Source organism: Biomphalaria glabrata, chromosome 6 (assembly GCF_947242115.1).
Source record: "Biomphalaria glabrata chromosome 6, xgBioGlab47.1, whole genome shotgun sequence".
Taxonomy (NCBI): domain Eukaryota; kingdom Metazoa; phylum Mollusca; class Gastropoda; family Planorbidae; genus Biomphalaria; species Biomphalaria glabrata.
The window spans coordinates 24,724,581-24,748,459 of NC_074716.1; the positions used below are offsets into that span (position 1 = coordinate 24,724,581).

Genomic DNA, 23,879 nt, shown 5'->3' on the forward strand with positions numbered 1-23,879 from the left:
TTTTAAAAAAGTAATCCTTCATTTTCAAAAGTTTAATGAATGTTCTATCTTATAAACTTATCCCTATTATGTTAATGTAAGAACTAGTTTGTTATCTCTTAAATTGGCCACTTAAAAAAAACTGGGTTTGCAGTCGTGTCAAACACTGAGCTCTTCCTGTAGACCATGTTATCTCTATTTAAAAATACAATCGGCATGTTCCTTTTATTTGAGAACCCTTGGTAGAAAGAAAAAAAGGGTGAAAAAAATGTAACTTGATATCTTATTATTAGCCTTATTGTATTCTTAGGAAAAACAATACATTTGTTTTTAAATACATACACTATTTTATGAAGCTTAATTTCTATCTTGTGTTTTCCTATTACAATACCTTTATCATTTCTTTTCACTCTTTGACTCTTCAAATAATACGATGGGAAAATTATTAGATTTATTGCATTCATTGTACGGCATTAATTGAAACTCTAGAGGAGTTGGTTACAGAAAACGAGTGGAAACGTTATAGGTGAATAGAAACTACAAATCAATCAAACATTTTGGACATAAAGCTCTGCATGGACTTCAACAAGGAGTGTTTGATGTGGGAATGGGGGCTAACGAAATGAGTAGTGTATGAAGTGTGGTGTGTGTGTGGTGTTGTGTATGAAGTGTGGTGTTGTGCATGAAGTGTGGTGTGTGTGTGGTGTTGTGTATGAAGTGTGGTGTTGTGTATGAAGTGTGGTGTGTGTGTGGTGTTGTGTATGAAGTGTGGTGTTGTGTATGAAGTGTGGTGTGTGTGTGGTGTTGTACAAACATGTCAGTGCTCAGGCCCTCTATGACGATTGTCTCGGTTCAAGTCCTTTCTCAGTATCACCTCGGGTCATGTAGGCGTCATTTAGGAGATTCTTCCTAAGGAGAACAAACTTGTTACTTTGGTTGTCAGTTCATTCGTTCAATAATGGAAACAAGGTTAGCAATAAAATATTATTTATCGAGTGACTAGCAGCAACTTCAGGATAGTGAGTAGTACTTCTAACTCATTGGAACTAATTGGAAGTATTCAGAAAAGTAATGCTTATTAAAAAAATAATTATGCGTCTTTATCTTTCGATTGCTATGCATATATGCAGGATTTCTCTCCTCCGCCTGCTTTGTAATTTTTGGTTGTTCCACTACTAGGGGTGACTATCTAGTTGAATAAAAACAAAAACCATCGAATCATTACTTTACAAAGAAGACGCCAATCGTTCGCCGAACAAAATAGTAAATACACATGGAAAAAAAAGCGGTAACGTTTTCTACTAATTATATTCAAATTTGATTACTTTTTAAAAATTTCTTTTATTGATGAATCACTTGAATGACATTTCGAAAACATAATTAGATATGTTGCTATGGAAACTGTCTCCGATCATTACAAAAGCTCGCCCAAGATGTTTCTATCCTGACAGCTGAACAGTTTCAGAAACTCATTGGATTTTAGTTGTTGTTTTTTTTTCCATAAAATATAATTTGTAAATTATATCGTTTTACACAAAAAAAAGCCAACTCGCTCTATATTTAAACATTCTTGGCAACAAGCATTTTATTTGAGATGTTTTACAATTGTAATATTTCTCAGGTGACATTTTGTTAAAAAAAAACAATGACATCTTTATCTAGATGTCTGCTGATTCAAAGAAAACAGATCGACTTCATTGAAGTGTAACAACTGATTAGTGATAGATTTACCTGTAGGCAACAAAAGGTATAGCTTAGGGCCCCTACTTGTTTTGGGGGGCGTTTTCGTTTGAGTGGAGGGGGCTTTTTCGTTTGAGTGGAGGGGGGCATCGAGTTTATTTTATTTGGTTTACGACCAGCACAGAATTGGCGAGCATAGACTCGTATAGAAACATCTCGATCAGCAAGACAAACACATATTCAGTCGCTGTGTTTGTGTGTGAGTGTGTGTGTGTAGGTTTGGTGGTGGTGGTGGAAGGGGGAATTCGTCATTTAGACATGGACTACGATTGAGATGTTAACTAAGTTTTTATCATTTCATCATTTGAATGTAATTCTATACAAACGTTTATATATCTGTGTCATATAAAATAATTTTTTTTAATAAAATTCAATTTGCGTACTAATGTATATAATATCAGGAGCCATTTGCATTGTTTTTTAACGGCCCCCGAAAGGGGAAAAGACGCTATTAGTTTTTTGTGGCCTTCTGTCCATTTTTCCGTCTGTACGTACGTCCGTCCGGTTTATATCCCAGAAAATAGAAAAGAAAAGAAAAATCGGACCTCATGATATTTTAGATCATTTAAAGTTCTTATGATACGGCTACTTTTTTCTTTTCTGAAAGCGAAAAATCTTATTTTTAAAATCAATTATGCAAGCAGTTTTTTTATAAAAAATACACCATTTTTTAAATTATTCACTATTAACAGTAACAAACACTGGAGGCTTTTAAGTAAGGGAGATAGTTATTTACCATTTTTACAACACATTTATGCAAATGGTTTTGGATTTTTGATCAAAAAATATTATTCCGTATAACTGTATTGTTAAGTTATGTAAAATGTTTGTTGTAAAATGTTTGACATGTTTCCTATGTTCCTTTAGAGTTGAAGATAGTTTACTTTTACTTACTAGTCCAAACCTCCCGCAGGACGACGGGGGATGGGAGCGGGCAGGGTTTGAACCCGGGACCATCGATAAATCCAAACGACAGTCCAGCGCACAAACCGCACGACCAGCCATTCTAAATACTACATTTACAAAAAAAAACTGTTTACTTTTTTTAAAGAGAAAAAACTCTATTTTCTATGCAAATAAGTTGGACATAATTTAAAACAACAATTAATAAGTAGTTTATTGCGTGAACTGCAGAGTTCTGGAATCACCATGTGGCACAGAACTAAAGGAATTTTTTTTTACGGAAATGTTTTTTTTTCTTGAGGCTTTGAATAAGAGATTGACCCTTTACAAAACAATTACATCAATTAGATGCTCATTATAAGACATCAGTTAGTCCAGGGTCACATCTAACTTCACATTCACTTTCACCTATCCCTTGGTCTGCTAGACCACTGGAGCACCACACAGGATCTGTCAACCTTCTTTCTCCACTCTTCTCTGTCATTTGCCTTTGATAGAATTTCATTATGATATTCTTTCTGAAATTATTTAAACCTGCCTTTTTACCTGCCTGGGTGGATCACTTCTGATCACTAGCGGATCCAGAACTTTGGACTGGGCCCTAACCCTAACGCCAAGGAAACCCTAACCCTACGCATAAACGTGCGTACAGCACACACACACACACACACACATATATATATATATATATATATATATGAGAATAAAAAAGCAGCATTTCTCAACCTTCGGCGAAAAACAAAACAACTGGGGCAGCGCTATAAGGGTCTTGTGGAGTTCGGGGCGAAGCCCCGACGCCAAAAGCGTTTTCTTGCTTTTTTCACTGCAAAAACGTATTCTCCTGACATCAAAAGCGTTTTCTTGCATTCTTCATTGCAGAAACGCATTCTCCTGACAAGTACAGCTCACTATTCATCAATGGAGTTCGGGGCGAAGCCCCGACGCCAAAAGCGTTTTCTTGCATTCTTCATTGCTGAAACGCATTCTCCTGACAAGTACAGCTCATTAGTCATCAGTGGAGTTCGCCCCGACGCCAAAAGCGTTTTCTTGCATTCTTCATTGCAGGAACGCATTCTCCTGACAAGTACAGCTCATTAGTCATCAGTGGAGTTCGGGGCGAAGCCCCGACGCCAAAAGCGTTTTCTTGCATTCTTCATTGCAGGAACGCATTCTCCTGACAAGTACAGCTCATTAGTCATCAGTGGAGTTCGGGGCGAAGCCCCGACGCCTAAAGCGTTTTCTTGCATTCTTCATTGCAGAAACGCATTCTCCTGACATCTACAACTCATTACTCATAAATGGAGATCTGGGCGAAGCCGTGACGCTAAAAGCGTTTTCTTGCATTCTTCATTGCAGAAACGCATTCTCCTGACATCTACAACTCATTATTCATAAATGGAGTTCGGGGCGAAGCCGTGACGCGAAAAGCGTTTTCTTGCATTCTTCACTGCAGAAACGCATTCTCCTGACCTAAAGCTCATTATTCATACTATTAAAAAAGGACCTTTCGAATAATGTTGTACTTGAAAAATATTCTTATATGACTTTATAGGCCCATAATACATTGCAAATAAAACCGATTTGTTCCTTGAAAAGATAGGATACCCCACGTATTTAGATTTTTGATTTGAGGATCGCCGCCAAAGAAAACCTTATTCGATAAATAGTATTCAAGAAAACTCTAGTATAAATTGTGAGTTATAGTTCCAAAATTTTTAGGTAGAAAAATATCAGATTGAGTAAAGGCTGGGAAAAGGCGACTATAAAAATATTATTTGAGTTTGGAACTCATCTCAATCATGACTCTTATACTGAAAAATTTCGTTTGAATTCTAACTTTTCCAATGCAAAGTCTTTCTTAAAATAATTATGATAAATTCATGTGAAATTACAAAAACTCTGTCTGGAAATGGGAATGGCGGTAGAGTGAAAACGATTAATCCTCGCTCCTTTAATAATTTCTGCTAAAGATTGCATTTGGCATTAAAGAATAGGGGTGGGGCAACTCGATATAAGAATTTAATTTATAGTATATATAAATTATATTAATGACAGATTTTTTAAATTTTGTAATTTTTTAACTATAATACAAAAAAAAATTTACTAATGATACAATTTGAGATTAGAGTGTGGTACGACATAATATACAATGGGTCACATATCAATACGTAGTTTATATTATATAGATATTCAACTAATTTTATTCACAAACTATGATTCTCCACAAAAATAGGACCGCCCCCCCAGCACTCAGAAGGCTAGAGTGGGGAGGGCAGTACATGCAATCTTCCCCCCCCCTCACCCCACCGAATCGGCCAAAATACCAGAAAGGGAGCGACATAATATAAAATTTATATATTAATTCAATTAATTTTGTTCACAAACTATGATTTCTCCATAAAAACGGACCGCCCCCCCCCCCCACTCAAAGGGTTTAGGTAGGAAGGGCAGTAGAGGTATTCGTCCCCCCCCCAAATCGGCAAACAGGGGGGGTCGGCAGAGTGGGGGGGGGGATCGCCCCCTGGATCCGCCAGTGCTTCTGATAGAATTTAATACCGATATTCTTCTGAAAATATTGAAACCTGCCTTTTTTCCTGCCTGTGTGGGCCACTTCAGGGACCGATTTTGAGTTTGTGTTTCCACAGAAACTGTCTTTGTAACCTTGTTATATCACACTATGGTAGTAAAGTCGAATAAGTTACTACATGTTAAGAAATCTTAGTCATCCACTGGATACGTGAATAAAAAGTTGTGTAACCTACATAATACATTGGCGAAACTCTAATCTTCCAGAACTAATATTGTTGTTGTTCTTTATTTTATACTAGAATGCATATAATTTGTTATACATTCTATTTTTGTATGTTAGGTTGGACTCTATTAGACATAGGAGAACAGAGTTACAGTCAGTTTAAAGGTGTCATCAACAGAGCCAACAAAATTGTTTGGTATGGGCCACCTGGTGTCTGCGAGATAGACATTTTCTGTGCAGGAACCAAGTCTCTAGTAGCTTCTATAGGAGAGGTACTGCCATCTGTATGTATTGAACTATTTTAATCATTCAAAACTCTCGAACTGCAGTCTCAAGTGAGGCTTGATTTGTATAACATCCCAGAGTTCACCATGCAATAATGGGCGCATGATGTTTTGATGGGACAAGGCAATTCGTTTTTTTTTTGTTCTTTCTAAATGGCACTTTGGTTAACCTTGAATAGGTGACGTTAACATCAACACCCTATGGCATTATTTGATCTTAATATAACAAGTCTTTGACATCACTTGACCTTAATATCACTTGTCCTTGACATTATCTGCCACTACTTCTTGAATTAAATGTCGACCTACTTAGTCTTGGTTTACTTTGGCATCACTTTATAATCAGCTGACATCTACACAAGTCAATGTATGTCTTGACTTTTACATGAAATGTTTTTACATTTTTTCCCCTTCTCTTCAGAACTATTGTGCTGACTTGTGTCTATTTTCTATTCTCCTTTAACCAGTCATTGAAATCAGAAGCTTCAGTCATGATTCTAGGGGAGAGTACAGTCAACACTTGGCTGGTGTGGAAAGATCAAAGTGTTGATTGTCCAGTAAACAAAAACGGAAGAGCCGCCATGTCATTTCTTGCCGGAAACGAGTTGCCAGGTGTCGCCATTTTAGACAACAATCCAGATCGAAAAGTAAGTTTATGACATTCGGATTATTGTCTGATGCAACATATAATCTTACGCTTGCAATAATGAAACTAATATAATCTAATGCCTTCACTAATGTAGCTAATATAATCTTACGCTTCCACTGATGTAACTAATATAACAGTGGCGCAGCTAGGGTATTTTATGCCCTGTGCGGCAGTTCCTCATAATGCCCTCCAAAAATCCAAAGTTTTAAAACAGCGAAAAAAATTTGATTTCGAAATAAAGTGTATTCATTATTTAAGCATTGCTATTTCGCAAAAAATCAATTTTACAATAAAAGATAATACAAGTAAATCTCACGTATTTTGGAAGCTCGTAGACTTCTGGAGAAACTGTGACAATTACATGAATCCCCCAGACAAAATTCGTTTTTGTCTATGTCGCTGGTAGAACCATTGAGATTGATTTACATCTGAGGATTCAATGAAGGCGACTAAAATTCATATTTATCATGACATTTGTTCTTATGGGGTTATTATTTCATGAGCACTACGTTCCAATGAAAGTATTTCCATCAGTAGCTCTTTCTTGTGTGGTGATTGAAAATCTTCATCTTTTTTTGACTGGCAATTTTTTCTAGTGGCCAATACGTTTTTGAGGCTCTGCATGACAATGTACTATAAAATTTTGATGTTAGGTGTACTGTGGAAAATAATCGAGAATTATACTTTCTGTAGGATTTTTGTTTTGTTTTCGTGAGCACTTCTGTTACAATGAATTCGTTTTTCTTGTTTTGGTACAAGCACGTATTCGGTCTCTCATGTAATGTCACTCCAGGAGATTTCTTTGATCTTGTACTGCCAATTGTTCTTCAACTCATTCGCGGAGTGCCAGATACTGCTTTAAGAGACAATGCATGATGTCCAAGATTCTCTACATTTTCCCCTCTTGCTTATTTAAATCTTGAGCTTTGCTGTCATTATGGTTGCCTAGTCACAAACTTCAAGTTCCCTCCAAGCAAGTCATGTTTGGCTGACAGGTTAAAACCGCTTGGTTACGGCTTAGTCACCTTTCAAGGGCGCTTGAGTTCGAATCCCGACTCTAGCAGGGTTGAGTTTACTGAGCGGTTGTAAAACCTTCTCTCCCCGCTGGTCCACAAAAGAAATTTGATCATTACTAATTAGTAATTTAAAAAACACATCATTATCAACGTGTCCATAACCAGTGCATTGCACAAAGAAGTAACGTCATGTAAGTCTTTAAAAAAAAGTGTCAAAGAGATTTAAACAAATCTGTAAAATTTGATTCCAGCTGGTCTACAGCTTACATTTGATTCCAGCTGGTCTACAGCTTACATTTGATTCCAGCTGGTCTACAGCTTACATTTGATTCCAGCTGGTCTACAGCTTATAGTTAATTTTATTTCAGAAAAGATATAGGACATAACAAAATAAATAAACAAATAAATGTGTTTGTTTTTATTTATGTATTTACAAATGTGTAGTTTTACTGAGGAAAGTTGGTCCTCAGTTTCATGCCCCCCCCCACCACTTGATGTCCCGTGCGGCCCGCACCACCCGCGCATTGCTAGCTACACCACGGTAATATAATCTTACGCCTTCACTAATGTAACAAATATAATTTTTACGCTTCCACTGTTGTAACTTATATTATTTTATGTTTCCACTGATGTAGCTAATATAATATTACACTTCCACTAATGTAACTAATATTATTTTATGTTTCCACTGATGTAACTTATATTATTTTATGTTTCCACTGATGTAACTTATATTATTTTATGTTTCCACTGATGTAGCTAATATAATATTATGCTTCCACTAATGTAACTAATATTATTTTATGTTTCCACTGATGTAACTTATATTATTTTATGTTTCCACTGATGTAACTAATATTATTTTATGTTTCCACTGATGTAACTTATATTATTTTATGTTTCCACTGATGTAACTAATATTATTTTATGTTTCCACTGATGTAACTTATATTATTTTATGTTTCCACTGATGTAACTTATATTATTTTATGTTTCCACTGATGTAACTTATATTATTTTATGTTTCCACTGATGTAACTTGTATTATTTTATGTTTCCACTGATGTAACTTATATTATTTTATGTTTCCACTGATGTAGCTAATATAATATTACACTTCCACTAATGTAACTAATATTATTTTATGTTTCCACTAATGTAACTAATATTATTTTATGTTTCCACTGATGTAACTTATATTATTTTATGTTTCCACTGATGTAGCTAATATAATATTACGCTTCCACTAATGTAACTAATATTATTTTATGTTTCCACTGATGTAACTAATATTATTTTATGTTTCCACTGATGTAACTAATATTATTTTATGTTTCCACTGATGTAACTAATATTATTTTATGTTTCCACTAATGTAACTAATATTATTTTATGTTTCCACTGATGTAACTAATATTATTTTATGTTTCCACTGATGTAGCTTATATTATTTTATGTTTCCACTGATGTAACTAATATTATTTTATGTTTCCACTGATGTAACTTATATTATTTTATGTTTCCACTGATGTAACTAATATTATTTTATGTTTCCACTGATGTAACTTATATTATTTTATGTTTCCACTGATGTAACTTATATTATTTTATGTTTCCACTGATGTAACTAATATTATTTTATGTTTCCACTGATGTAACTTATATTATTTTATGTTTCCACTGATGTAACTAATATTATTTTATGTTTCCACTGATGTAACTTATATTATTTTATGTTTCCACTGATGTAACTAATATTATTTTATGTTTCCACTGATGTAGCTTATATTATTTTATGTTTCCACTGATGTAACTAATATTATTTTATGTTTCCACTGATGTAACTTATATTATTTTATGTTTCCACTGATGTAACTAATATTATTTTATGTTTCCACTGATGTAACTTATATTATTTTATGTTTCCACTGATGTAACTTATATTATTTTATGTTTCCACTGATGTAACTAATATTATTTTATGTTTCCACTGATGTAACTTATATTATTTTATGTTTCCACTGATGTAACTAATATTATTTTATGTTTCCACTGATGTAACTTATATTATTTTATGTTTCCACTGATGTAGCTAATATAATCTTATGTTCCCACCGATGAAACGAATATATTCTTACGCTTCCATGAATGTAGCTAATGTAACTCTTACGCCTTCACTGATGTAGTCATTACATTCTTTTGTAGTCATCTTCACTCATGCCCCTATCGTCCCTATGTACAGGCGGAAGCACTTTAAAAAATCACACAGTTTCTTATAACCTACACTGTGACACTACTATAATGTTTTCTAGTACCTCCTTTTGCGTATTACATCTTGGTTACCCACCCCCTTAAAAAAACAGAGAAGGATGCCGAGCTTTGAGCTTTTTAAATTTGCGCGCTGGACCTACGTAGGAATCATGCTGTACATAGACGGTTAGCGAGAGCTAACGGTACTTTTCCTGTGGTGCTCTTGGCTGTGCTAAAGTTCCTCCCTAATTTTATTGGCATCCAAATTTGTTACAACAAATGAAACAAAACTGTGTGGATGTGGATGTTATGGTAACTTGTTTGTGTGCAATGGCGTATTTTAACATCAACATCATGCATCAAAGTTTGTCATTAAGTCAGTGACATCGATGACATTACGATTGGCTAGGCCCAAGAAGCGCAGAACAGCCAGCTTGAACCTGGCGTTGAGGGTCAGGTAGATGATGAAGTTAATGCCGGAGTTAAGCAGAGCCAGCAGGTTGAAGATATTGTATAAGAACCTGGGGACAGGGGTGTAGTAGTCCAGCCCCATACACACGATGGTGGGGGTCAGGCAGACAAAGTACGCTCCGAACACAGTCATGAAAAATTTGACGCTTTTCATGCGATTGTTGCCTAGTTTTGTTGACAGCTTGTCCGCACCCTTAAGCGTCTGTTCGTGGCGTCTGACTTGGAGGACTTCTATATTTTTGGATTGACTTGAAGACGAAGCCTGGGAATTCACGTGAGACTTTTTGGAAATAGTTCTAGGTTTTGTGAAAAATGTTTCTTTAATGTGCTCCATACACATTTCGTTGGCAATATGGTGAATGCTAAATATGTCATCCTTTTTTAACATTGACGAATGTGTTTGATTTGATAATGTAGCATCAGTTTTACATAGTGTTATTTGGTCACTGTTTGAAAAATTTGTACCAGTATTTTGCCCAGGCTTTGAAGTGAGATGTTCTGACGGTGAAGTTACAGGCGAAGTTATTGGTATATTTTTTGATGCGTTTACTACTGTTATTATTCTGCTTTGTCTGTGTGCCACGTAAAGAATATGTGAGTACAGTACAAGGTCAGTGATGACCAGCAGTGAGTACATTGTCAGGTTGGTGTAGAATAAATACCACACGGGCATCACCAACGTGGCGTCGCAGGAGTAAACGTCGTGGTTGTGGATCAGCTGGGGAAGAAGGGCATACAGCGCCCCGAACACCCAAGCGCAAGCCATGAGAATAAATACGCAGGGCTTGTTCACTGCTCTCTTGTAGACATACGGTCGGGTGATGTAGATGTAGCGGTCAGCGGCGATCAGGGTCATGTTGATGTTGGACACAACGGCTACCCCGAGGTTGATGCCGAAGACGAGGACACAAAACTGGATGTTCTGGTCAAACAGCTGGACACGGGTGGACGGGATAAAGAAGAGGAGGAGAGGAATGAGACTCAAGCCCACCACCAGGTCAGATAATGCCAGGGAGGTGATGTACATGTTGGACAGCGTCCGGAGACTTGGCGTCCTCCTGATGACAAGAATGGTCAACAGGTTGACGAAGGTGATTAAAGCAGACATTATAGCGGTCAATATGGCCAGTATGATAGATGACGTAGATAAAGTATCCCCTTGCCAACCACTATCGCTGACATTCACCATGCTATTATTGTAGAACTTTAAGGTCAAGGTAAACAAGTCTTCAGTCACGACAAAGCTTGCATCTTAATGGACTAAACATTATATTTCAATGTTATATCCAACTTCTTACTTGAGATTGAATGTTAATATTGAAAACGTAATTCTAAACTCAAGCACCTGGTTGAAGACCGTCCTCAGCTTTGCCTAACTGTTCTAAACCTTCAGATGTCCACATTGCATAAGCTGATGTAAGGAGGCGTGGCCTGGATGTTAAACATCTTACAATCTATTGACAGAAATGAGAAAACTTCATAAAGATTAATCTTAAATTAAACAGTTAACTAAAGAAAACTATCAAAGTTACTTAGAAAAGTATTTCATTATACTTTCACTAAATTGTGTAGCCTAAGTCATAATATAGTGTTATTACTCGCTTGCAATATTTATGTACATTGACTGTTTAAAAGCAAAAGATACATCTTTATCGTAAATATATCTATAGCTTGATCAAAGTATCTTATGGTGAAACATAAGCCTGGACCTACCCCGTGGTCGAATGAAATCTTCAATCCATTTATAAGATAGCTCTGAGCATTTTTCGTAGCATTGTAATCCATCAGATCAACAATAAACGTGAAACATAATTCTGGTAGATTTGATTTGAATTTGTCTACTAGCTACAAATTGTATCTGAACTCACTCCCACTGTCTGTTTGGGTGGACACACTATTTCTCTCGCTTCTCATTCTCGAATCAAGCTGCAACTTGGCACATTTATTCGGTGTCAATGACAACACAATAAATTAATCCAAAATGTACCACTTAGTTCATCAATTAGTCGTGATTAATTAATTTTGTTTTATATAAACAAAATTACTAAGCTTATGGGAGGTAAGCCTTGTGTAGAGAAGTTGGTCGTTCGTTGAACATTTTTAACTAACAACACTCTATAAGACCTTCTATTTCTATATATACTTGAATAGTTTAGTTGCTAGCACGTCGGCCTTCCATCTTTGCGGCCTCCAGTTTGAATTCAGACAGGAGCATTTTTTTTTAAATTGCTTTTAAAAAGACAGCACTTGCTTTAAAAAAAAACGTAAAATGATATCGATTCCTTTAAGAACGTCCGACTTATTGACTTCATGAACGCTGTGCTAACCTATAAACAAACTTATCTATTTGTACTATAAGAGAGGAAACTAGAGTAGCAAGACAGAAGTAGATCTATTGAGCTCATTAAAGTTCAGTTAAGAGGTTACTGCCTCAACGTATTTATTGATTCCCTGAACTTCTCTATCTATGATTAACTAAAATTGGATTGTGCGTTTTAAAAAAATACTGACAGTTTAAGATCAAAGTCCTGGTGAGTTATAGATGAACTAGTCATCTGTGAAACTATAGATTTCGAAAACTGAGTTGTATTGGAAAATGGTTTCTCTCCAAATAATCATTTACATACACAAAACATGGCTGCGTTAATTTAGTAAAAACAAGATCACAAAGAGAGTTTGTGTTGCCACACAAACTCAGAGGCGGCCCCCGTGGGAGACGGATCCCTGTCGGATCCGCATATTCGCTGGTCGACTGAGTATGGCATCAAGCAGGGTATGAAACCGAGACCGTAGAGATAATCAGTCCTGCGCGCTAACCGCACGACCAGGCATTGCTCTTAATCTAATGACAAACTGGTTACAAACTAATAGCCTACTATTGATAATATACCTACACAATTCGGAATGACAACTACCGGATATGTACAATATGTCAGAAGAACGATTTTAGATAATCTTTTGGTATTGAGCATTTTCATTTAAATGGAACTAGAATGAGGATGTAAATCTACCTAAATTAAACTTCTAACTTAGCACTCTCAATATCTATATCTACTAGATCTAGATCTAAAATATATATTTGGGATAATGTAGATGTAATTTAGATAAGATTTTTATTTAAAAAAACACTAGATAATCAATTAATAGACTAATTGCAACATGAAACATTAAAATAGTAGATTAGTTTTAGTATTTTATAACATTGCAATATTGACATATTGACAATCTAGATTTCAGAAATAAAAATCTACACTTTAAGCCTAGAAATTAAAATTATAGATCTTAATCTAGTCTAAATCATGGCTGTCTGGTAGTGCGGTTTGCGCGCTGGACTGTCGTTTGGATTCATCGATGGTCCCAGGTTCAAACCCTGCCCGCTCCATCCCCCGTCGTCCGACGGGAGGTTTGGACTACAACTCTGAAGGAACATCCGAAACATGTAAAACAACAAACATTCAAAACTAGACAAAGAAATTCTAGATCTAGATTCTATATTGATTTTAATTAGAACTTAAATCTAAATCTAGTTTTAAAAATCCAGCTCTAGTGTAAGAAAAAAAATCTAGATCTAGTGTAAAAAATCTAGATTAGATCTAAATCTAGCTATTATGTCTTTTTAAAATGCGAGTCACATTACGAGGTTTAATATACATTACTATACCGAGTTGTTTTAGCATTTAAAGAATTAACTCCTATGACTTCAAAGGAAAAAAATTCCATTACGTCACACGTCCTAGTTAGACTAAAAATGTCTTCTATACGTGCAGCTTCTAGAGGGTTCATAGACATTGATGCACCGAGTTTGTTCTTTAGCATTTCATTTGATGGGCTAGTTAGACTAGTTAGACTCTTAACTGTGCTCTTGGAATCAGGGGATTTTCGTTTGCATTTTTTTTTTGTTTTGTTTTATAGAAGAGGGGGAGTTAACTGCAAAAACCCCAGGTAGGGGGGTTAAAACTCAAAACCCCTGGTAGGGATTTTTAAACTCAATATATATATATATATATATATCATGGGCGTAGCCAGGAAGAGGGGTGTTGGGGTTCAAACCCCCCCGAAATGAGATCCCCCCACCAGGGTGGGGGGGAATCGGAATTTAGTGATTGATTTTTTGCTTTGATTTTGTTTATTTTTGGTGAGATTTTAATACTAAACCTTCACTTGCCCCAGCACAACCAAAGGGGTTTTAAGTTTAAATCCCCCTACCAGGAGGTTTTGAGTTTAAAACCCCTACCAGAGGGGTGCGAGTTTAAAAACACCTACCATGGGGTTTGAGTTTAAAAATCCCTACCAGGGGTTTTGAGTTTTAAACCCCCTACCTGGGGTTTTTGCAGTTAACTCCCCCTCTTCTATAAAACAAAACAAAAAAAAAATGCAAACGAAAATCCCCTAATTCCAAGAGCACAGTTAAGAAAGATTTTGATTTTAAAACCCCCTCTAAAATTAACGATAAACCCACTCTTCAACATAAAAAAAAACTAATTACGCACTCAAAATGTTATGAGCGTAGCTAAATGGGTTTTGACTCAGTTTTGAGTTTAAATCCCACTTCAGCGGGGTTTGAAGGTAAAAAATACCTCTTTAATATTAAAAATAAAGCAAATTATACACTCAAAATGTTATGAGTGTAGTCAAAGGGAGTTTTGAGTTTAAACTCCCCTCCAGTGGAGTTTGAAGCTAAAAAGTACCTCTTCAATATAAATAAAAGCAAATTACTCACTCTTAAATCTATGAGCGTAGCCAAAGGGGTTTTGAGTTTAAACCCCCCGCATGGGGGGTTTGAGGCTAAAAAATACATCAGTGTAAGAAAAAAAGCAAATTACGCACTCAAAATGCTATGAGTGTTTTGAGTTTAAACCCCCATTCAGAGGGGTTTGATGTTAAAAATACCTCTTCAATATAAGAAAAAGCAAATTACACGCTAAAATTATTTCAGCGTAGCGAATCCAATAGGGGGTTTTGAGTTTAAATCCCTCTTCTACAGATGGCTTTTTTTTAAAGTTTAAAACCCCTACAGATGGTTTTGAGCTTAAGATCCCCCTACAGAGCATTTTGAGGTGGAAAACACCCAACAGATTATTTTGACGATAAAACTTCTCTTTTCGATATAAAATCTAAAGCAAACTACACTCACTTAATTCCAAGAGCGTATTCAAGAGAGGTTACACATTTTTACCAGTGGCAGGGCTCCATTAATAAACTGCAGTGAATAGTCATCTGCCGAAATTGAAAAACACTAAATGTGGCTCAACAAAGATAGCTAAGACAGATTTTAGGAGTCAATTATAGAGATCGGGTCTAAATCAAGGAAATCCTATGCCGAACTGGTAGTCGACCCCTTAGTAAGATTGTGAGAGAGCGACGCATGAGGTTTGCGGGACATGTTCTCTGACAAAATGAATTACGCATAAGAAGAGTTGCAATGATATCTTAGTACAACTTGACGCCACTCATTCATGGAGGTCCTCATGGCAGGTGGGAAGAGGCTTCAGACATTACCAGTGACAGATTTTTATGGAAACAGCTTGACGGCAAATGCGCCGAACGCGCGGGAGGGTCTGAGTCAGTAAGAATAGCACATTAGGTTTTTAAAATAAAACTTTTCAATAGCAGGAAAATGCAGTGTAGATACCTCAGAATATTCATTATGTTGGCTTTCAATACCAGAAATAGTGCTTGGCGGCGCGCTAGGAGCTCCCCCAGACCCCCTTGCTAGTAATGTCGGGGAGTCTACAATTTTATGGAAACAGCTTGACGGCAAATGCGCCGAACGGCGCGGGAGGATCTAAGTCAGTAAGAATAGCACATTAGGATTTTAAAAAGAAATTTTTAATAGAAGGAAAATGCACTGTTGATACCTCAGAATATGCATTTTGTTGGCTTTCAATATCAGAAATAGTGCTTGGCGGCGGGGCTTCGCCCCGCGCTGGGGGAGCTACTAGCGCTCCCCCAGACCCCATTGCTAGTAATGGCGGGGAATCTACAATTTTTCCACTAACTCATGGAAGAACCTATTCTAGGGCACATTAATCGTCTTCCGAAAGAATGAAGGGTCAGAATGTAATAAAGATTATGTAGGCACACACACATAAATGCATATAAAAAAAAATTCGCTGGGGGTGGGGTGGGGGGGGGGAGAGAAAACTCCACCCCCCCCCAACCCCCCCCGAAAAAAATCCTGGCTACGCCCATGATATATATAAATAAATATATATATATATATATATATATATATATATATATATATATATAAGGATTAAAGACGCTTTTTTTTAGTTTTGTCTGTCAGTCTGTCTGTCCGTATGTTAAAAGCGAGGGAAAAAAAAGACTAAAAGCTATTGAAAATCTGATTAAAATTTAATTTCCCTTCCTAAACATCGCATTAGTTTTAAGTTTCTATAATAGATTGTTCCGGATGTTTATATATTTATAGTGAGAGAAAATAAGAATTCCAGATCAATCTAATGTCGTTAATTAAATTTGTGGGATGGTCTGTTATGGAGATTTTTTCAAACCATAATTTGGTGTTAGGAAGTTGTTTTCCTTAAAAATCGGAGCATAATATTAACGATAATTCGATTTTCTAACGTTTTAGCTAGAAAGTTAAATGTAGTGTAAGAGAGAAGTGCGATTTTACATAAATAGAGTTAAACTATTTTTCATAAAAAATCCGGAACAACCAATTTTCGTAAATGAGAAAATTTTTTGTTATATTTATTAGAAGAGGGACTTTAAACATTTATTAGCGTTATTAGATTTTTCATATAAAATTCGGATCATTTTTGGCGACGATTTGTAAGAAAATTAAGGTAATGTAGGTCGATTTCTTTTTCGAAACAAAATCCGGAACATTCTTTACCGATTAAACAACTTTTATTATGTTTTGGCAAGAAAATTAACTGTAAAATAAGTCTAAAAATTGATTTTCAATAATCGTTTCTAGTAAATTACTTTATTATTTTTAAATCCCTAATAACCTATTGTCGATATTTTTTAAAACAAATAAAATTATTTGACATAAATTTGTTTTAAATTAAAAATTCGGAACAATTGATATTGATAAATAAACTATAGTGACGTAGTGTCAAAGAATATAAGTGTAATATTAGTCAATTATGCGATTTCAAACAATCATTTGACATAATTTATTTTTTATGAAACAATATCCGAACAGCTTTATAGTTAATGAAATGTAAATCAGTATAGATATTTTTATTTAGCATTTATATGCCATTAACATTAAAAAAACGGAACAATATATTAAAGATCATGTGTTTCTTGCAACGTTTAAGCATGGAAATAAAATCTAATATAAGTTAGAAGAGCAAAAAATATTCATTGGCACTGATTTGTTTTTCACAAAACATCCGGAACAATCTTTTATAGATACTTAAAACTATTGCAATATTTCTGAATGAAAAATTAAAGGTTAAATCAGATTTACAATAGCCTCTAGTGTTATTTGTTAATCTAATCCTGACGGACAGATGGAACCAACAGACAAAACGCACAAAAATAATCTTCTTTTATTCGGATGGGGGCACTGAACAGAAAATAAATAAAATCTGATTTTTTTAAAAAGTTTAAGGAATTGGTGTAGCCCTATGTGGTGTTTGACGTTACGCTACTGCACGAAAGTCGCTGCATAAAAAGTCTATTTTAAACAATGTGCGTGATATTTACATACAAAGTGCATAATTAGCCTTTATAAACAAACAGAAATGTTTTCTTTTTATTTTAGTAGCTAGTTGACCAGTAAAAACATCTTTAACTATTATTTATATTTGTTGTAAACATTTCCTGTACATTTTATAAATATATTTGACTTAGTGATACTGAAAATACAAAGAAATCATCCATCTTTGTTAGCATATTGTAACATTGCCTCCCTTACATTTACGTAATTGTTTTAGAATTGGTGTATTTTTATGAAAAAATCGCTTGCATAATTAATTTTATAAATTAAACGGTTTGCTTTTAGAAAACCAAAAGTAGCCGTTGCACCTAAACTTTTCAAGCCGCATTTAATGAGGAAATAATATTTTTCATATCTCTTCTAGTTTTCGAGATCTGAATGTGACAGACGGACAGACGGACATTTTGCACAAACCTAATAGAGGCTTTTTCCCCTTACGGGGGCCGCTAAAAATGAGGAAAGCGTTATTGACCATGTTTGGAATGTTATTATATTTTGATCTAAACCATAAAAATAATGTTCCGTCTTTAATATTACTAAACAATGTCTAGGTTGGAGCATCTAAAAACATTATTAAGGAAATATATATTTCAATAAACCGAAATGTATATACATTCAAATGAAGGGCTCAGTTCAGCAAAACTGGGTCAGAGTTTAGGAAAAACATTAACAGATCGCAGACTTTGGTTAGGAGCAGACATGAATAAAAACCAAGAATTTGATGTTTTTTACAATTCCCTTTGATGAACTAAGTCTCGTTTATCTTAAAGAGAATAATGATACACATTTTCAGTCGTAGATAACAATATTTAAAGTTTTGAGATTTGTTTTCATCAAATGGATTTTTTTTTAAACCTTGACTTCACTATCAATTAGTAATGTTCAACTATATGGGTGTTTGAGTACAAGTGTATGTGAAGTTCTAGTTATGTCTAGTAAAATTTTCTACAGTAATCAAATAAATGAAATTTACCAATAAGATAAAACAGGAACACATTCTGATGTCTTTTATTGTAACACTCTTATACATTACATAGTATCCCTCCCAGATCTATAGGACCGATGATGTAAAAATCATCTGTTTCTATGGCCGACGGTTAACGCCTTTACTTTTACGGTTCACCAACTAATATCACGTAACCAGTATAGTTGGGTGGACTCAGGGCTGTCCTAAAAATCCGACTTTAAAAATGCCACCGAGATTCGAACCAGAGACTGATCAGAAGCCCCCATAACTTACATACGCCCTTTCAAAAACTTGTCCTATGTTAATGTAAAAATTAACAACGTTTTAACACTTTATGTTAAAAAATGTGTTGTTTAAAGCTTACATAACTTATTCATATAATATCAACATCATGGGCGTAGCCAGGATTTTTTTTCGGGGGGGGGGGTTTGGGGGGGGCCCGCGACCCCCCCCCCCCCACAGCGAAATTTTCTTTTTATATGTATTTATGTGTGTGTGTGTGTGTGTGTGTACATAATCTTTATTGCATTCTGACTCTTCATTCTTTCGGAAGACGTTTATTGTGCCATAGAATAGGTTCTTCCATTAGTTAGTGGAAAAATACTAGCAAGGGGGTCTGGGGGAGCGCTAGGGGCTCTCCCGGCGCGGGGCGAAGCCCCGCCGCCAAGCACTATTTCTGATATTGAAAGCCAACAGGGGATCTCGCAGCGCTCCCCCAGCGCGGGGCGAAGCCCCGCCTCCGAGCACTATTTCTGGTATTGAAAGCCAACAAAATGCATATTCTGAGGTATCTACAGTGCATTTTCCTGCTATTAAAAAGTTTTATTTCAAAAACCTAATGTGCTATTCTTACTGACTTAGACCCTACCGCGCCCTTCGGAGCATTTGACGTCAAGCTGTTTCCATAAAAATCTGTCACTGGTAATGTCTAAAGCCTCTTCCCACCTGCCATGAGGACCTCAATGAATGAGTGGCGTCAAGTTGTACTAGGATATCATTGCAACTCTTCTTATGCGTAATCCATTTTGTCGGAGAACATGTTCCGCAAACCTCATGCGTAGCTCTCTCACAATCTTACTAAAGGAATCGACTCCCAGATCGGCATAGGATTTCCTTGATTTAAACCCGATCTCTATAACGGACTTCTAAAATCTGTCTTAGCCATCAATTTCGGAAGATGACTATTCACTGCAGTTTATTAAGGGAGCCCTGCCACTGATAAAATGTGTAACCACTCTTGAATACGCTCTTGGAATTAAGTGACTGTAGTTTGCTTTAGATTTTATATCCAAAAGAGAAGTTTTATCGTCAAAATCATCTGTTGGGGGTTTTCCACCTCAAAATGCTCTGTAGGGGGATCTTAGACTCAAAACCATCTGGAGGGGTTTTCAACTTTAAACAAACGCCATCTGTAGAAGAGGGATTTAAACTCAAAACCCCCGATTGGATTGGCTACGCTCAAATAATTTTAGTGTGTAATTTGCTTTTTTTATATATTGAAGAGGTATTTTAGCATTAACTGTAATCACAACAAATTTCCGTAAGGATCAATAAAACAGTCTTAGTCTTAGTCTTAAACCCCTCTGAATGGGGGTTTAAACTCAAAACCCCTTTTGGCAACGCTCATAGCATTTTGAGTGCGTAATTTGCTTTTTTTCTTACACTGAAGATGTATTTTTTAGCCTCAAACTCCCCTGGCGGGGGGTTTAAACTCAAAACCCCTTTGGCTGCGTTCTTAGATTTTAGTGTGAGTAATTTGCTTTTATTTATATTGAAGAGGTACTTTTTAGCTTCAAACTCCACTGGAGGGGAGTTTAATCTCAAAACCCCTTTGACTACACACAAAACATTTTGAATGTATAATTTGCTTTGTTTTTATTATTAAAGAGGTATTTTTTATCTTCAAACCCCGCTGAAGTGGGGTTTAAACTAAAAACTAAGGCAAAACCCATTTAGCTACGCTCATAACATTTTGAGTGCGTAATTAACTTTTTTTTTATATTGAAGAGGGGGTTTATCGTAAATTTTGGAGGGGGTTTTAAAATCAAAATCTCCCTTAACTGTGCTCTTGGAATTAGGAGATTTTCGTTTGCATTTTTGTTTTGTTTTGTTTTATAGAAGAGGGGGGGGGTAACTGCAAAAAACCCAAGTAGGGGGTTTAAAACTCAAAACCCCTAGTAGGGGGTTTTAAACTCAAAACCCCTGGTAGGGGTTTTTAAACTCGAACCCCCCTGGTAGGGGGTTTTAAACTCAAAACCCCTGGTAGAGGTTTTTAAACTCGAACCCCCCTGGTAGGGGGTTTTAAACTCAAAACCCCCTGGTAAGGGGTTTTAAGCTCAAAACCCCATTGGTTGTGCTGGGGCAATTGATGGTTTAGTATTAAAATCTCACCTAAAATAAACAAAATGAAAGCAAAAAATCATTCACTAAATTCCGTCCCCCCCCCCCAAGGGGGGTGGATTTCATTTCGGGGGGGGGGGGGGTTTGAACCCCAACCCCCCCCCCGGCTACGCCCATGATCAACATTATTTTTCGCCGTAAAGTGAGCTTTAAACATTTTTCTCTTAAAAAGCGGCTTAGGCCTATTTCTGGGAATAGCAACGGAATGTATATAACAATTTAATCTCTTTACTACTTATTGATTAAAGTCATTAAAAGATTTACAAATGAAATCAATATTATATACCTCTAATCATTATGTTGTCTAATCAAAATACAATATCTATTGATAGAGTATTCTATCATTACATTTATAAATTGTTCTTACCATTACATTTTATGTGCTTTAAAATACAAGATAAACATTTCACCTCTGTTTGCAGTAATCTCCGAAAACAAATTGACTTCTGTTTTATGTCGTCTGCTATTACGTGCAAGTGAACATAAACTAAAGAGGAAACATTTTCCCCGCCTACATTCCGCTCTATCTTACAAAGATAAGGTCGATAACTCTAACTGAAAGCTTCCCTTAATTTGCAGACTTGCGTTTGAAGACTAACTGAGGCGAACTAATGCGCTCGTTGTGTCATGGAACTAATTGTTGTTAGAACATTTATTTTAAACTTAAATCGTACAAAGTAGGTTACCAATATAATAAATGTTTATTTACTACCGACAGCAGGTTTTTTTAAAAAGTTCATTAAGACTTGTTGACCTTTCTAATAACACTGCAAAGAACGAAATAATTTATTTTATTTCGTTATTGTATATAGAGACGTAGTGACTTTATGTTTGAATAATAAAATAAACGAAACATTCTTAAGTTATTTGTCATTCAAACACAAGAAAGAATTGAAGCAAAAGAAAAATATATTACTAGTTTAAAAACAAAGGGAAAGAATCGCTAATTACTGCCATTTATCTGAAAATGGTAGGGTCTAGCTCCCTTTCTGCTTTATAAAACTAAATTAATCAATTAGTACTAATTGATAAACTAATTGGTAAATTTTGTATTGTATCGTGTAATGTCATCGACTATGAATAATTGTCGCAAAATTTCAACTAGATCCAAGAAGTGGAAGTGGTACAAGGAACGTGTCAAAACGTAAGGAAGGGATTAGATCCATATATACATCCACTTCTTTCATCAAGTAGCATTTATTACCCTTATTTCGATGTCAAATATAATTAATGAACTAATTGTTTAATTTTTTAATTGATTCATGTCTTGTCAGGTTCAATGTATAATTGTGCAAAGTTTCAACGTGATACGAGAATTAGAAATGGGAAAAAAAAAACATGTTCAAACTTTTGACCAGGCAGACAGAGTTGAAATAAGCTTGGTACAAAGGCTGCTGGGATCAAATCAAAGACGTCCATGTTATTACCTATCAACATTTGTTTTATTGCCATCCATGGAGAAAGTGTAAGCTAATAGCAGAAATTGAAAATTTTATCGCAAAAACTGTGAACTGTAAGAAATATGAAGGTTACATTTCTTCATTAGATTTGTAACAAATCTTTCCCTTTCTTTTCTAGATGTTGATAAGATTAAACTCGTTTAGTTTGTATCTACTTAAATAAACAACAACACTTCTTTAAAAAACAAATTCAATTTCACAAAAGCACTCAAATAATGAACGTGCAATTAGAGCAGCGTGAATCACTGGAAGTCGTCGTTGAACTATTGATAGACAAATGTAAATTAAATGCATTGAAAATGATGCAAGCGAACTAGTTTAATAAAAATCTACCTTATATTAAAGCAATATAAAATCCTCCATCGATCAGTACAGAGGTCTAGAACAAGGCCGCTGAGTGGTCAAGTGTTTGGCATCCTAACCGATTAGTTTCGGATTCGAATCTCGGTAACAGACTAGGATTTTGACTTAAATCCCACCTCCGAGTCCAGCCCCAACTCTAATGAGTACCTGACATTTTTGGGATACTAAAGTGATTGGTCGTTGTGCTTAACACACTACACCCTCGTTGACCGTAGGCCATTTATATCCTCTGCTCTATAGATGGCAAGGCTTGAAAGGGGTAAATTACTTACTTTCTAAAAGGTGTTGTTAGCAAGAAAATGTAGACAATTGTTGAATGGTATCACGAATTGGATGAGCTAGATTAACTTTCAAAGTGACTTCACATTTGTCTTTGTAAAGCCAATACCAAGATATGACTTGCGTTTTAAGCTAACGCATTTTTCCTTTATGTGCCACAACTCTAGCGGTTATGATAGAAAGTTGACTCTGCTACGCTGTTACATGCGGACACCAATAGAGAAGTTTTATTTGTGAGTGGTTTCTCTATCCTCCCCACCTCCCTCTCTTGGGTGTTTTTGTCTCTCTCACTCTCTCTCTGGTGTTGGTTTGTGTGTGTCTCTCTCTGTCTCCCCCCTCTCTCTGTCTCGTACTCCCCTCTCTCTTTCTCTCTAGCTACATTTATACCTTCGTTAGCCTACGGCCAATCACCTAATTAATTTTCTCTACAGGTAAAATAAACAACACCATTACCCAGTTGTCTTCATTGTGGTCACTAGATGTCGCTAATGACGCTCTTTAATCTGCTAGAATAGTGCAGCTTTTTATTTATTTACAAAGCTTATATCAACTCACTTTCTGTCTGTTTATCTGTCTCGAAAACATTTTTACACGTGATTTCACCCTCATCCAATCTCGGATCAAGCTGAGATTTTGAACAATTATTTCTTTTATTTGACAAGACAAGAAT

The 23,879-nt window shown here is 35.7% G+C and overlaps 2 protein-coding genes across 5 annotated transcripts in view; one reads left to right on the forward strand and one right to left on the reverse strand.

The window, feature by feature from the left end:
• LOC106050938 (uncharacterized) overlaps positions 1–23,879 on the forward strand; it is a 68,012-nt gene that overhangs the window by 31,418 nt on the left and 12,715 nt on the right. For all 4 annotated transcript variants that reach the window (XM_056032715.1, XM_056032714.1, XM_056032717.1 and 1 more), the window contains exons 15-16: positions 5,492–5,646; positions 6,126–6,305. In XM_056032715.1, the coding sequence (XP_055888690.1) occupies positions 5,492–5,646; positions 6,126–6,305 (335 nt within the window). The remainder of the gene's footprint in view (positions 1–5,491; positions 5,647–6,125; positions 6,306–23,879) is intronic.
• Positions 9,335–21,627, reverse strand: LOC129926786 (muscarinic acetylcholine receptor M2-like). The gene is made up of 2 exons (XM_056032718.1): positions 21,475–21,627; positions 9,335–11,498 (listed from the first exon to the last, which is right to left on the reverse strand). The coding sequence occupies exon 2, from the start codon at positions 11,231–11,233 to the stop codon at positions 9,926–9,928; it is 1,308 nt and encodes a 435-aa protein (XP_055888693.1). The 5' UTR covers positions 11,234–11,498; positions 21,475–21,627; the 3' UTR covers positions 9,335–9,925.